Genomic DNA, 16569 nt, shown 5'->3' on the forward strand with positions numbered 1-16569 from the left:
AAATGTATAAACAGTGATGTTCTTCTGGCTGTTAAACCAGTGTTAAAGCAAGTTGGGACCTACTTTACAATCTTTCTGTGACACTGCGTCCATATTATCTGTGTCCCAAAGATGTCACTTTTAGCAATATGACAGTTGCCTGCAGGAGATTCAGAAATGATGTTTTTAATTAAAACTGTATTTCCAAATACAATTAAAAGTTTATGGACGGTAATAACTCAAAAAAATGCTTCTTACCGTGCAAGCTTTTAGAGCAGTACACTGAGCAAACTGAGCATCATGTGAAGGTACTAAATATCTCTGCTATCGTGTTAAACGTTGTGTATTCTGTTTGGAATAAATTGAAGTGTTTGGGGTAGGAGCTTTATCTGCTGACCTTGATAAGCAAGTTATAAGAATAATCATTTATGTTCCATGAGGATTGCAGTTTTAACACCATACCATATGGTCTAAATTTGCCCTGAAGCTTTTGGCAGATGGTTTAAAAAGTTAAAGATGCTGCAAATGAAAAGCTTTGATCACAGCAATGGTTATGAAGTGTTACAATCCGCCTGTGATGGTTTCGTTAACATTAGCGAGAGGGTAACAAATCGGAGTAACAAACAAATACCATTCAAGGCCCTGCTCATCAACACTTCAGATAATGTCTTTAAACGTTCTGTTAATCATTTCAGAGCATCTAGACTCCTAGGATCTGATGCTCCCTCTCTTACTTACACACATAACCCTTTTGATTTCAGAGGTGCTTCTCACGTAAAGATTACCTGCATAAATAAAAGTTGCAGGATCAAGCTCCAGATTGTCATTTTACTTACTGAGATTTCTGCTATCGTACCAAAAAACCCCAAACTATACCAAGCACTGAGCACCCTTGACAATCTCTTATAAATACACTATTGAAAAAAGACTCCCTTAATCAGTCTGTTAACACAGTTAAAGAAAAAATTAATATAAACCCCCACCAGCATTTCCCTCATACACTGCTGCCATCTCCTTTCTTGATCCAAAGCCCATTGAAACTGGTTGAAAGACTCTCATTGACTTCAGTGGGACTGGCTCAAGCCCTTATACCAGTGGAACTTCAGCTCAGAAACTTCCTCTGTCGGAATCTGTGGCAGTATCTTATGCTTGGGGTGGGGGAGGTCCAATGTTTTAAAATGATCCCAGAATAAAATTGGCAACAGATTATAGAGTGCTTAAAAATAGGTGCAGGTTTCAATGCACTTGTGAAAAGATCTCTAGTCTGGCATTAGGGAACGCTTCTAGACATTTCTTCGCGCCACCCTCCCCCCTCTCCCCCCAGCAGTTTTGGGGAACAGCACTGGAGCGGCTCTGAACGGTTGTTCCTAGCCCTCTTCTCTCAGAGGGAAGCTGACTGTGGTGAGGTGTCCTTGGGAGGGGGTGTTTGGGAGGAAAACATAATTACTGAGTCTTAAACTTTCTTTCTAGTTCCTTATGTAGCTGTGTCTTACCTCCTTGTTTTTTCTTGTCTGTCTCAGGTATATGTAACTGAACCTAGGGGCATGGAGTTCACGCCGTGTCAAGTTGAAGCACGTGTGGGTCAGATACTGGAGCTGCCCTTGAGGATTAATGGCCTAATGAATATTGAGACCAGTGAGATGGTCACACTCAGCGATTGTTCACATTTCGACTTAGTCGTGGAGGTAGAAAACCGCGGCGTCTTCAAACCACTCCAAGGTGAGTTTAAAACACAAAACAAAACAAAACAAACCCCCTATGTATTTAGTTCAGGTTACAAGACAAATAGAGATGTTACAAATGTAAATCATTTACCTACTTGTAATGGCCTATTTTAATGGATTCATGGCAGATAATTAGAGAGATGTCCAAATGCAAATACAGAGACCATAGTAGTCCAAGATTTCTATATATTGAAGATGCCTATTTTCTTTTTTATCGAGGAGCATTTTTATTTCTTTGTCTTTTAATATTTAAGGATACCAAAATCTCTGGCAACAAATAAGCCGAGTATGCTGAGGAATGTTCAGACTCACATACACGCTGCTCTACCCCAGACCTTTCCACTGTTTTTTCAAAGTCCTTGTTGTAACAAACCTGATGGTTTCCTCACCAGAGATGATCAGTTATGTCAGGTTTTGGGGAGGCACGTTGGCTGATGGGAAGATACCAAACTCTTTCACTTATGATACCTTGCCCAAATTTGCATAAAGTTCCCTTTTCAGTTCTATTAAGCCATTCACCCATCTGATTGTTTGCTTGTTTTCTGGGAGAAATGGGGGCCGAGGGTAGCAATTTCTTAAATTCTGTTCCCTGCAGTCATTGGAGCAGGGCCAAAGTACTGTCCTTCTGAAGCTTACTATTTTAAGCCGTGCATTTCCTCAGGTGCTTCCCTAGCTGTTTCCACCATTATAGCACTTGTCTGACCAAAATATGGAATGTGCAAACTCTTCTAAATTTGCCATTAGTGAATCCTTCTGCACTAACAGGCTGAGCAACTTTGTTGTCATCTGGTGTCTGCTGGACCTTGCAACCACAATCCTTTGTTAGCCTGCTTCTTGTTAGTTCTTCCTTGTGTTGTATTATTGAGACAGCCAAAGCAGTTATTGTTAGACTTACAGCGTCTGCTTGCTGAAGAGGCAGCTCTTTTAAATGTCATTCTACCTAGTTTGTATATGTACCTTAATTGCCATTGTTCTGTTAAAAAAAAATCCAGTCAAACCGAAAAAAGGAGAGCGAAGAAAAGAAAACCCCACAAAACACCTGGGTCAGCAAACAGACACATGCCATGACACTAGCAACTTAGTTTCCCCTAGATAAAACTTAGAACTTAATCATTAACTTGAATTTAGGTAATACATCATGCTCTGTGCAGTAAAGATTGTTTTAACTGTGCATTTTATTTTGGCTTAATTACAAGCCAGTTTCAATTTAGAACAGCAGGGAAAAAAATACTCTGCTAAAAGAAAGAGCAAATTATATTACTCTGTATCCCAAAGAGAAAACTAATGTCCTTTTAGCAAAATTTGGAAGGAAAAGAAGTTTAATAAGTTTGTGTGTTTCATAAGGTGACAGTTTTGAGGCTAATGACAATACATTATTTAATAGAGCTATGGGTATTGCATTTCCTCCATTCAGTCACTGAAATTATCTGTACATATTCCCTGCATATTTCTAGCACAAAAGTAATACTGTCAAGAAAGCTATATTAAAATCTGTATTAACATGTCTCGCTTATTCTCCCCAAATGTTTACTCTAATTTGTTTGTTTGTTTTTTGACAGGGAGACTTAAGCCAAGTTCTGATTTTTGCAGTGGAGTCAGAGTGAAAGCTGAGGCACAAGGATACACAACACTTGTTGTTAGTTACACTCATGGTCATGTCCACCTTAGTGCTAGCATCACCATTGCTGCCTACCTACCGCTAAAAGTACGCCTGTAGTAAAATATTCTCTTTAATTGCTGGTCTTAAAATGAATTTTCAGAAGCAGACTGTTTAACTCCTAACTGAGATTTGATATTATGTGCTAGTATATGAAAATGAGAGAGTCCATTGACTTGAGATGTCCCAATTCAGGTAATCATGTCTCTTAAGCACTGCTTAAGTACTTTTCTGAATCGGGGCCAATACTTACTGCAAGCAGTTTGATTTCTGTGCCACGACTTCCCTGATGTCTTTGAGATGTTTCTTGTCCAAATCAGTGCTCCAAGCCAAACAAAGGACTTGGTAGAATTCTGTAGTGGGTTAGTGCACTATATTTCTGTTTCTCCTCAGTTCAGAAATGAAAACAAGTTTGGTGCTATCTGAAAACAATCACAGATAGACAGGACTCAAGAAAAGACCTAGGACTAGGGGATACTGTCAGCATGAGTGTTGATTTGCTGGCAGAGTGGTGCATATAAGAACACATAAGAACAGCCATACTAGGTCAAACCAAATGTCCATCTAGCCCAGTATCCTGTCTTCCGATGGTAGCCAATGCCAGGTGCCCCAGAGGGAATGAACAGAACAGGTCATCATCAAGTGATCCATCCCCTGTCGCCCATTCCCAGCTTCTGGCAAACAGAGGCTAGGGACATTTCATGTGAGAGTAGGAGAACCTGGGTGCACATGCTGTTCAGACTATTCCTGTTTCTAGCTAGTTTTGCTAGTCCCTAACTTCCATGAATATTAAGTTTGCCCACAGTCATCTTCACTTCAAAAAGGAAATATAAAAAGCACAGTAAACAAGCAAAGGCAGTGTATTGCAGATCTCAATAACAGTAATATAAAATCCTGGGAGATGAAGGTGCTATTAGGTGAATTAAATAGAGAAAGTATGCTGCTAAATGTTAACACATAGTACAAGGTTTGTAAAGGGATCTGGACTTGTCAGTCAGTTCAAGAAATTGAATCTTTCTGAACTCAGATACAATATTTTTCTCCAAAATGTAACTGTTGAATTAGTTAGTTACTCATCAGTAAACTTCGAAGTGGTGGGAGGTTCAAACCCTTCCTTGTATCTAACTGTCTGTTTAAAATGATTAACAATTGGCCTAATAAGCTATTAATGAGAGCAGTCACAATTGCATGGCCACAGCAGCAGGTAGAAGCAAGCATAGCTTATTACCCCTTTAGTCACAGCACATAAAACTATTATTTGGCAAAAAGGCAGAGTCTGGTGGCCTGTATAGTCTGTGTAACTGAATATTTTTTTTTCCTTGCAAACAATAAAAATGTGACAGGTGTTTCACCATTGGACAGGTTACAAAGTGAAATAAGACCCTCATTTAAAAGATAGTGTTCACAAGTCCAAGGAATGATTAAGAAGCATAGGACAGTGTGTCAGCTTCATGATTAGATGCCAACGACTGAATCCACAGAGGCTACCACTGCTGCATGTTAGGATAGTAGTGTTTCAGAATCTGGAATAAATCAATTTTCTTATGTCTAATGATGATTTCACTTTAAAAGGTAACATTCTGTCCAAGAGTTGTTTCTGCAGCATTGATCAGAGTAAAAGAAATCTTTTTTCACCAGTATGGAACTTAAAACACTAATTTTGTGTTTTATCCCCAAGGCTCATTGTAGAGGTTTATGGACAAGGGCAAGTTCTGTCCAACAATCTGAAAGTGGGGATCAATTTAGAAATACACAGTAGGAGTCTTAACCCAGCATACTTGATTAACATAGTTAAAATAAAATAAATAAATAAAATAAGAGCCCGTTTGCTGCTGTGTCGCACTCCCATCCCTTGAACTCTGCTTCGCCTTTGCCAATAATCATTCCATCTTCTTAATTACTGGCTATATTTATTGCAATTTTACTTTTATAAAGTATTCTAAATTCAGCTCCGAGTACTACATAAAAAAACCTAACTCCCAATACAGTTTTATAGGGCAAAGATGCCATAAATTTTCAGTTCAGTAGCTATGAACTAGGTAAACTGTTGGGTGTTTGAAGACTGAACACAACACAGATAGTAAATTCGAAAGATTAAATTGACATGTAAGAGTTTATACAAGTGAATATAGGTATTGTATTAACAAGGGGATGGGGAGTCCATTCAACTGGGAAAAAGTTATATGAATTATATCAGTTGAAGAATGAGTGTTTCATTTCTTGGTGTTAAAATACACAGATTGAGATTACAAAGTAGAATACACCAGGTTTGGGGAAATTAACAGAAGCAATAAATGGATTCCATATCAGATCAAAGAAGTCTTTTAAAAAAAAAAAAAATGCAAGGATCTCCTCTTATCTTTCAGACAGGAGGATATTGAGATATCCAGAACAGAATAAAAGATCTTCTCTCCCATTGAGTTAAGATATTAGTTATTCATTAGAAGTAGTCCAGATATGACATTAGTGCTTCCCTTCTGGGAGCAATGAATAAAAGGGACATGGGTATATGGAAGGGGGAGGATAGACAACTTTAGGGATTACTCTGTTATCTTTTCATTATTGGCCAGTGCTTAGATAGCACTGTGACAGGGCCTTTAGAAAGAACTTAGAACTGTGGTTTTCAAGCAGTGATCCATAGTACCGTTCCTTGTTGTTGCCATCTGAATAATGAAATATTTTTATGTGTAAAAATGCAGGGGTGAGACATTGGGAGGAGTTGTCTTCCATTAAAATGTCTCTTACAAAATGGTCCATGAAAAAGTGGAAGAATCCCTGCCATAAGAAGACAAATAGTTAGGAGCCAAGAAGGACAGAGCAAAAGCACATGAATGAATAAACTTTACAGTTTTGGCAACATGTGGATGTCTGTGCAATGAGAATAACCTATGAGGGTTGAGTGAAAATTAGTCTGTGCCCCGCTTTTATAACCATGTCCCTCAAACCAGCATGCATGAATTTTCACAGAAAGTATTGAACCATCCTATGTCCAGATCAGTCTTGGTCTGTCTTACTAACATCAGGTTGTGGGACACTTGAAACAGATGATTCTTTGTGTATTAAAAATGTCAAACCAATTTCTGCGTTGATTTTCATTGCAGGCAATGTCAATGAGATGGGCTAGGATTTAAATCCGTGCAGAATTAGTTCTAGTATTCCTGTAGGCTTTTGAAGTGAGACCTTTGTTTCATTTAGTAGGGTAAATAAAGTCAGGGTGTAAAATGCAGGTTTTGAAGAAAGGCTGTACCTGGGAGATTAATCAACCTGAAGGGTTTCAAAAGATAGAGGGTGAAATCTGGCCTTATTTAAATCAATGAGAAGATTGCCATTTACTTCAGTGGGACCAGGATTTTACTCAGAATCTCTTCCTTCTGGAGTAGCTCAGTTAATATAAGAGGGGGAGATTGGAGAATTATCATCAATAGAAGGAAAAACAGAGTTCCTGAGGCACTGTGGGCATAGCCCTAATGAGCAAAGTTTGCTTTTAATTGTTGCTAATCATTTTAATACTCCTGTGTTCTGAATTAACCATATTTATAAAAGTTTTGGGAGAACAGATCATCGGCTAAACAGAAATGATGATAATCAAATGGCTCTTCCACAGAGAATGAGAAAAATGTCGCATAAAGTATGGTCACCTGATAGATTTCAGTATGAAATATATATATAATATGTATGTATGTATATATATGTCATGGTGTATGCATGAGTATAACTTTTGTTCATTTCCAGACTATAGATCCTTCTTCTGTTGCCTTGGTAACTTTGGGTTCTTCCAAAGACATGTTGTTTGAAGGTGGACCCAGACCATGGGTACAAGAGCCTTCAAAATTCTTTAGGAACATCACTGCTGAAGATACAGAAAGTATTGGTTTATCTTTATTTGGGCCTCCAACATCTCGGAATCATTTCCAGCACTGGATTAGAGTATCTTGCAAAACCCTGGGAGAACAAGTAAGTGCCAGAAGGTATTTATGTTGTTCTCTCTCAAATCCTCGGCAGGGTAATTGAGAAGAGAAACCAGATTGATTTATGATAAAGTATAGCCTCCAAATGATTAACAGCTTTTGTAATAAGCCAGTATGGAACTTGATAAGTACATGACTGCCTGTTGCTTATGAACTCTGTTCAGTCTGGTATCAGTCAAGAGTGAAGCATTTTTGAAATTGTTATAAAGATTACAATGGCTTTATTGTAGTATGAAGCCAGTTCATAGTAACCTTATATCATGGAAGGTATTAGAACAGATAAATCCTTATAGCTGCCATTGAATGTATTTACCATGAATACGATAATTGCAAAAGGTTATTTTAAGAAGAGACTGAACTCTTTTTAGTCTAACTTGCCATACTGGACCAAACTAATCCTTGGTGTAGCTCCATTGACTTGAATAAATATCAGTAAGGAGGCCCCAAGTTCTCTCTATGGTGAACCAGTCTGATATGCCACTTATTCAGTCACTTATGGGAAGGTGCCCAGCTCTTACGCTCAAAGATTGGTACACACACAGCCAAGATCCATTAGCACTTGTTTCTGCAGTATGTAGTAGAAGTGAATTCCCCTGCCTGCAGGTACTGTTCAGTTTGTATATTGCCTTGCTGTGGTCTACATTTTGACCAGTTATCTAATCATCTTCCAAGGGCTATTAACTGCCCAATGTAGCTGGCATCCCAAAGTGCATACTGCACAAAACCCAGTTGAATCTAGTAGGGTTAGTCCAAAAGAAACAGTTTCTTGCTGTTACCTCCCCATTGAGGACTCTTGTAACAAAGTATAATTCGGAACCTTCATGACTCAGAAATGGTCACATTTGAATGGCATTGCAATAATTCTCACCAATAGCTGATAGGGATTATTCACAGACAGCCAACAAGGGGAGAACCCAAGGTGCCTGTACTTAATTCAGTCTGATATTATCACGTGAGAGAGCGCTGTGGGTAAAAAATGAAAAAACAAATGCAGTTTTTAAAGCTGCTGAAGTGGCTACAGGACCTCCAGCCCAGTTCCCTGTTGGCTTCCTTTCCCTCCTATGAGAGAGTGAGCCCAGATGACTGTCTTTATAAGCTCTGAAAGCTGCCTTCTTGTCAGTTTGGTGAGATAGTAATGACTATGAAAAGGGACTGAGAATTTGAGCTTTGATAATGGTCTGGAACAGCGTTTAAAATAAATGTATCCTCTTCACTTGTCTGTCTGTGGTATAGAATGTGATTGGGGCATGAATTCATGAGCCCTTCATATCATATCTTATTTATTCTTTCTCTACGCCAGAAAATAACAGAGATGCCTCAAGCAGGATAGTTGTACCTGTAAAATATACCTGCACTCAGTTGTTCTTTGCTTTCATCTACCTTGTTGACTTTCCCAAATGTTATACAGGTGATCGCCTTAACAGTTGGAAATAAGCCCACAGTTACCAACCCTTTTCCAGCCATTGAACCAGCTGTTGTGAAATTTATCTGCGCAGCCCCTTCCCGACTCACTTTGACTCCTATTTATGCAAATCCTCAGCTTGACCTATCCTGCCCTTTGCTGCAACAAAACAAGCAAGTGGTAAGTCTGATAATGACACAGGAGCAATCCATTCATTTCACCTCTAAAAGGCAAAGTGTGCTTCCATGTGGCAATATCCCGAAACAGGCGCGCTCACAGGCTGCAAGAGCAGTGATATTGAGCACCTATGTTCTGACCGACCAGCACTAGTTCCAACTCCACCCGTGCTAGGAGCAAGAATAATCAGAGTGTAGGCGTATTAAAGGGATTGTTCCAGTGTGTGTATAGGGGCCATACCAGGTAATAGGATGTGTGTGCAAAACTATGTGGGTCATGTCCTCCGACCCCCAAGTGTCCCTGTCAGAGGGCCTCTCAAGTGACGTCTCCTAGGATTTCATGGGTCATCTGGGATAAGGACGGGGAACTCCTTCCTTGTATGTACTCTCTGCTATGCATGGGTTTCTTGCAAAATTTGATTCTGTTCTGTTTCCTTCTCCTGACCTCCCAGTTGTTCTTGGTGTGTATTTGATAACATCCTTGTTTTGTATTTTTGTTTGAAAACTTAATGTAAACAACATGCAGGTCAGCTACCCTGTTTATCTGACTTTAAACAAAAATATGTCTTTGACAACTGTTTCTGGGTACAACAGTTGTTCCTCATACCCTTTGATTCTAATCTGGATGGTCCAAGTTTATTGTATCCATAGAGCCAGATTTTAAAATGCTTGCAAGTATGCACATGTGCCTAACTTGTGTAGGCGCAACTGTTTGTGTACAAATACTTACATGTGTGCATGAATTAGCGTGGGAGAGAGTGTTGTGCATTGAATTTGGGCATATGTGAAAGTGCATGCATGCTTGAAAATCTGGCCCAGAATCCATAAGCAATGTTTATTTGGCGGTTATGCCAACGTTAAGGACGTATGACTCCATCATCCAAATGAGTAAAACTTTGTGCTCCCCTGCTAGCATGCGATATTCATGGCATCCTAGCATCAGCATTCATAAGTACAAAACATTTTCATTGCACAAAATTAGAAGTCTTGCCTTTATATGTAACTTTAATATTTTCTTTGTTGTCTTTTTTAAGGTCTTGAGGTAGATATTTTGACATTTTATAAAACAGTTTGAGGTTGAACAGTTGTCACAAACTCCTCAGGCATCAGACTTGCAGTTTATATCATCTTAGTAGCCCTTGGAAAGATTTATAACCCTGAAATGCAGCTTGTGTGTGTAATAGCAAGTTAATATTTCCAGACCTCTTTCATTTTTCAGAATCCAGAGACTGCTCAAGTGTTTTATAAGTAGACTCATTGGCACCAAAAAAAAAAAAAAAAAATTGAAGTACAATCTAATATGGCTTTTCATTGGTGGCTGGTTTACCATTACTTTTCTTATGAAATGTTCCGATGACAAAACTTTACCTTAAAAATCTCATAAAAGTGATGTCTTTGTTCGAAAGTTACCATTCTGCTGCACATAACTGTTTTTCAGGGATCAAAATGGGATCCTAGCAAAATGGGATCCCCTCCAAATTATTATTTTTTTTTCCTTTTCAGGTTCCTGTTTCAAACTATCGCAATCCAGTATTGGACTTGGCTGCTTTTGACCAACAGGGACGTAAATTTGATAATTTCAGTTCCCTTGGTATTAATTGGGAATCAACGAAAGTTTCCTTAGCCAGCATTGAGCCCAGTATGCCGATGGAGCTGTCTCTAAAAGAGGATGGAAGTGGTCAGAAGAAAATGCATGGTACAGATCACTTAAGATTATGCACTATGTTGTTTGGAGGAAAACTGGGTTAATTACAATTAGTGATGTTTATGCTAAAGAGGGGTGGGCAAACTTTTTGGCCTGTGGGCCATTTCGGGATGCAAAACTGTATGGAGGGCCAGGTAGTGAAGGCTGTGCCTCCCCAAACAGCCTAACCCCCACTCCCGCCCCCGCCTGCCCCCCTCAAAATCCCCGACCCATCCCACCCCCCCCCCCCGGGACTCCACCCCCTATCTAACCCTCCTCCGCCGCCTCCCTGGCTGCCCCCCCAGAATCTCTGCCCTATCCAACTGCCCCGTGTTCCCCGTTCCCTGACTGCCCCCCGGGGTCCCCTATCCCTTATCCAACCCCACGGCCCCCTTACCATGCCACTCAGAGCAGCATGTCTGGCCACAGCGCTGCTCGGCCGGAGCCAGACGCGCTACCCTGCATGAGCGGGCAGCCCCGCCACCCAGAGCGCTGCCCGCACGGCAGCGTAGCTGCGGGGAAGGGGGAACGGGGGGAAGGGGCTGGGGGCTAGCCTCCCAGGCCAGGAGGTTGGGGGCCGAGCAGGACAGTCCCACAAACCGGATGTGGCCCATGGGCTGTAGTTTACCTCTGTGCTAAAGTCAAGAAAATGGAGTTCTATAATCTGACCTGCAAAACATTCAATCAGCTTTAATTTTTTAAAGCTTGTTTTCTAACTGGGTGTAAAATTTTTCCAAGAGAAATCTGTATGCAAAAAAGAAAATCCTTGGCTGTTTAAAAATGTATAAAATGAAAGTGGAAAATATGTTGAGCATTAATTTTAAATGGCCATAACCTCCCCTCTCCTTCTGCCATGCAGCCTGATAAATATGACTTCATTGGGGGTGCTTTAAGCTAAAATTTAGTAAACAGCTCTTCCTGTTGTAAATCTGTCATTTTGATTTTGTTTCAGGCTTGCAAACTGTTCAAGTTCATCATGAGTCTGGAACAACTGCTGTCTCTGCTACTGCGACAGGATACCAGCAGTTTCATCTCAGTGCAGCTAAAGTGAATATACCGGTACTTTGAAGTATAATTTACTCTCTGCTTTTCCCATAGTGCCCTAATGAGGATTGCCCTATATATTCATTTCCTTGCTGCATTATGCGTAATTAGTTTAAAAATAATAAGATAACCCTTTATTAGCATCTTCCCAAGACAGAACCGCATCAATCTATTTGTATAATGTCCTCAGTTGTTTTATTTTTCTTTATTCTTAGTCATTTAACTACCTTAAATATAACTGGTTCTTTTTTCACAATCTGGGTAAGAGGATTATAAAGAATTTTCATACTTTATTTCACTTAATTTTCTTTGATTCAGGGTTTTTTATGGATTGGTGAAGCTTTGTCAGGTTGTCCTTCAGTAAAGCAACCATTTGCTTGATACAGCCATCACTGGGGAACCAAATGTATTTAGGATTTAGTTGCAAAATAGAGCAGAAAGTTTCAGCCTCTACAACTCTGACACATTGATGATTGTCAGACTGTATCTCTGTAGTTCGGCTTGACTTGTGTCTGTTAGAGCAGTGAGGTTAATGTTTGTATAGTACCAGCCGTATGCCAGCTAGGGGATGTATATAGATACATAAAAAGCCATAGTACCTGCCTTGAAATGCTTAACTAAGTAGACAGTTTATAAACACAGGGAAGGGTGGCAGCAAAAAGCAGTCTCAATAAGCAGTGAAGTCTGACTCAAATTAGTGGCTTAATTTTTGAAAAAATATATATTTTTAAACTGGAGAAGGGAGGGTTGTGAGCATTTCCTTGTGGGATTGGCTAGGACTTGTACACAGCAAGTTACTAATTTACAAAAACCAAATCCAAACAAACCAAAAGAACCCTGAATCACATATCATTTGTCTTGGAGATCTAATTACTTGTGTAAAATAAATTAAACAGTGTTAGGACTTTGCTAAAAAAATTTTCTGAGTGGTTCTTTGAAAACCCTGCTAAGGGCATAGGTGTATGTAGGATTCAAGCAAAGTGCAGAATTTATTGCCCGGGAGACTGAAGTTATCTTAGCTTATAACATATATTTGGACAGCAGTCATGTGAATTCCTCCCTGCTTTGTCAGTATGCCCCAGCTCTGCTCTGGTGGTGAGATCCTGTAGGAGTGGGAGGATAATCAGAATTGCCATTCGGTCCTTGGCTCTGCACTGAGATTGCCAGCAAGGATCCCAATTTGTTCCAGTTAGGAAGTTGTTTTGTATCATGTGGGCATGTGCTCATCTAGCAATTAGACTGAAACTAACTCTTGGAAGCCATCCGATGGTAATGATTCTTTTTGTTCATGATTACACAGAACTAGATTTAAATTGACATAGAGGGTGAATGGGTCTGTGTCTCTTTTTCCCCTGACCTATTCAGTCCCTCTTCTATAACTTCTATAAGGAAAGTGGAGTGGTGTTACTATACGATCCTTCAAATTCTACCTTATTTTAAGACAAACAAATAACAATTGCTATATATTTCAACACCAAACATCAGGTAGGCAGTCTGAGAGATCGACAGATACCTAGAAATAGTGACTTTGTAGAATTTTTCTTCATGAGTTTGGAAAATTCTACCTTTTTTCCCAAATATGCAGGACTGATTTCTTGGCTATCCTTTCCATAAAACACCCACACAAAATGACTTCAGACATCTGTAAGGTACCAGGATTTGGCTTTCGTTCATTTTTAATTCCAGATCTGGGAGAAACCTGTATTTTGCCAAGGCAAAGATTGGTTACACAGTCAGTTTCCGCTAGTCAGACACATACATCAGTAATTTAAATGACAGAAAATATTGATTTGTTTGCTCATTCCTGTTGCAGCATGAACATTATGGCAATGAAAGCTGGCACTTTTTTTTTTCCCCCTTAAAAACAAAAAAAACCCCAGACAAATATCTTGTTAATAGCTATGCTTATTAAGATGTCTTGATTGACTGTCCTCTCTTTAAGTAAAGCACCCAAGTGTTTCATTGTGGATGACATCCCTCTCTATATTGAGCAAAATAATTTGACTAATTGGATTGAGTGGATAAAATACTTAACTTCCCCTGAAAAGGCTGCTCTGCATTTTTCCTGCTTAACCTAATGTCATTGGGATCAAATGATTAGACCAGGTTCTGCAGTACAATTTTATATAGCGGTTATGTACTTGCAAGTAATTGTGGGTTGATTTTATTTTATTTGTTGATTTTTGTGGATAACTTTTGTGTAATTCTGAAAAGGAAATGTGGAAGGACAAGACAGACTGAACGCTATCGTCAGAATTCTATCTAAACTTGGAACATCAGGCCTCCAAAATGCCTTTAGTGATCTAATAAGCCCTACACATTTATGTCAATCGTAAATTAATCCTTCCAAGCCCTTAATGCACAGGCCTAGGCTCTTTGTCTTGCCCTTTTGGGCATAATGCAGAAAACTGCAGCATGCATTGTGTACCTCTGCATACATAACAGATAAGCAACTCCATCTGTACCTTGATTGTTGGAGACATTCTGTTACCTAACCTCCGCTTCCATTGTCCATTTAAGTATCTGGGTAATCCATCCTTCCCTACATAGAGGAGTAACTGACTCCCTTCTGGCTTTTAATTGTGTGCTACCCCAATTGATCACTAGTCTGCATTATTCCTTTCAGTATGAACCTCTTATCCCTGTGTCTGCCACTATTGAGCTGATACTTGTAGAAGATGTGAAAGTGAGTCCTAGTGATGTTACAATCTACAATCACCCTGATGTCAAGGTAAATAATTTTCTTACTAATTATTTTGATTTATATCTGGGGGAAGGTGGAGTGTCACAAACACTCAGAGAGTAAGTGTGTTACAGTTTTGGCAATGTACTAAAAAGATGTAATCCTGCATGCTTTTCCCCTTTGCAGGCAGAGCTGCTCATCAGAGAGGGTTCTGGATATTTTTTCATCAACACCAGTGTTGTAAATGTTGTAAAAGTGGCTTATCAAGAAGCTCGAGGCATTGCTTTGGTGAGTGGAATAATACTTCGGTGTATTTATTTTAATGATCTGAGTATGCTAATCTCATTGTTCAGTGTTGCCTTTTTGGTATGGTGAGAGATAACAGCTTGTTATAATTCATAATAAATTGTACTGTTAACAAATTATAAAGAGGAGGAAAGCACTTACTAAGAGATTGTAAAAATCCTATGATTTTCTTTCCTGTTGGTGCCTTTCCATTTTCTATTATCATACCACATTTGACAGCAAGATCTAGTGAGTAGCTTCTTGCACTCTTTATGGTCAAGATCTGCTAATGGTGACCATATATTGTCCATCCTTTTGGTTAGGAAACAGCGGGGGAGTTTTAGTTTTGCATGGCAAGGACATAAGGAAAAACTTGACACTAACATTTGACAGTAAATGCTCTTTGTAGGTGAAGTGTTCTCTTGTAATAGTCTCTGATTGTGGAATATTTTCCAGGTATTTTATTTGTGCTAATTTGTTTTTGTTATCATAGTAGGTCTCTTCCTACAACATAAATGACTTATCTGGTACAAGCATTTTTGTCCTTTAAAACAAAAAACAAAGTAAATTTGTCAGATTTAAATATTTATAGTTGCTGTTTAAAATCTGTTCTTCCTTTTATAGAGCTGTTATGAGACTTTCTGTAGTGCTGTTCATTGAGGTCTAAAGCTGAGATTTTCAGATATGCTCGGTACTGGCCTAACTCTGCTCTCACGGAAGTTGATGGCAGTTTGAGTGGTTTTGTAAATCCAAGCCTAAATGCTTCCCAGATAAATGAGACCTTCATGGAGAGGTCCAGAGTTGAACTTCATGAGTGTTTTGTTCTTGTCCTTCCCTGGTAAAGCAGTCTGTGTCATGATTTTTGCCCATGATCTAGAAATTATTCTGGTGTTACTATAACCAGTATTAGGTCCTGATTCAGTGAACACTCATGCATGTGCTTCATTTTAGTACCATGAGTAGCACCATTGATTTAAATGGGATTAGTCATGGTAGTAAAGTTAAACGTGTGCTGCGGCAGTCAAAAAAGCGAACAGAATGCTGGGAATAATTAAGAAAGGGATAGATAATAGGATAGAAAATATCATGTTGCCTCTATATAAATCCATGGTACACCCACATCTTGAATACTGTGTGCGGATGTGGTCGCCCCATCTCAAAAAAGATATATTGGAATTGAAAAAGGTTCAGAAAAGGGCAACAAAAATGAGAGATGGAATGGCTTACATATGAGGAAAGATTGATAAGACTTGGACTTTTCAGCTTGGAAAAGAGACGGCTAAGGGGAGATATGATTGAGGTCTATAAAATCATGACTGGTGTAGAGAAAGTAGATAAGGAAGTGTTGTTTACTACTTCTCATAACACAAAACTAGGGGTCACCAAATGAAATTAATAGGCAGCAGGTTTAAAACAAATAAAAGGAAGTATTTCTTCACACAACCCACAGTCAGCCTGTGGAACTCCTTGCCAGAGGATGTTGTGAAGGCCAAGACCATAACAGGGTTCAAAAATGAACTCGATAAGTTCGTGGAGAACAGGTCCATCAGTGGCTATTAGCCAGGATGGGTAGGAATGGTGTCCCTAGCCTAGGTTTGCCGGAAGCTGGGAATGAGAGATGGGGGATGGATCCCTTGATGATTATCTGTTCTGCTTATTTCCTCTGGGACACCTGGCACTGGCCACTGTCGGAAGACAGGATACTGGGCTAGATGGACCTTTGGTCTGACTCAGTAGGGCCATTCTTATGTTCTTATGTGTATACCTGTTTGCAGGATTGGAGACTATCTCCTGAATGGCAACATCTTCTTTCAGGGTACTTACAGGGGTCTGCAGGCAATCAGTACAGAATACAGTTGGTACACCTTGAGGGAAAATGTGCCACTCTCCATTTACTTTATTATGTCAAGAATTATCCATTCAATGTTTTAATCTGAAGATGGAGTACAATAAATTATAACAATGAA

General features: G+C 39.4%; 1 protein-coding gene across 3 annotated transcripts in view; it reads left to right on the forward strand.

Moving 5' to 3' along the window:
* Positions 1 to 16569, forward strand: part of NUP210 (nucleoporin 210) — a 117693-nt gene that overhangs the window by 53261 nt on the left and 47863 nt on the right. For all 3 annotated transcript variants that reach the window (XM_043551061.1, XM_037904076.2, XM_043551060.1), the window contains exons 13-20: positions 1500 to 1698; positions 3263 to 3408; positions 7093 to 7314; positions 8737 to 8910; positions 10410 to 10602; positions 11543 to 11649; positions 14261 to 14365; positions 14504 to 14605. In XM_043551061.1, the coding sequence (XP_043406996.1) occupies positions 1500 to 1698; positions 3263 to 3408; positions 7093 to 7314; positions 8737 to 8910; positions 10410 to 10602; positions 11543 to 11649; positions 14261 to 14365; positions 14504 to 14605 (1248 nt within the window). The remainder of the gene's footprint in view (positions 1 to 1499; positions 1699 to 3262; positions 3409 to 7092; positions 7315 to 8736; positions 8911 to 10409; positions 10603 to 11542; positions 11650 to 14260; positions 14366 to 14503; positions 14606 to 16569) is intronic.

Source organism: Chelonia mydas, chromosome 7 (genome assembly GCF_015237465.2).
Source record: "Chelonia mydas isolate rCheMyd1 chromosome 7, rCheMyd1.pri.v2, whole genome shotgun sequence".
In the NCBI taxonomy this organism is placed as follows: domain Eukaryota; kingdom Metazoa; phylum Chordata; order Testudines; family Cheloniidae; genus Chelonia; species Chelonia mydas.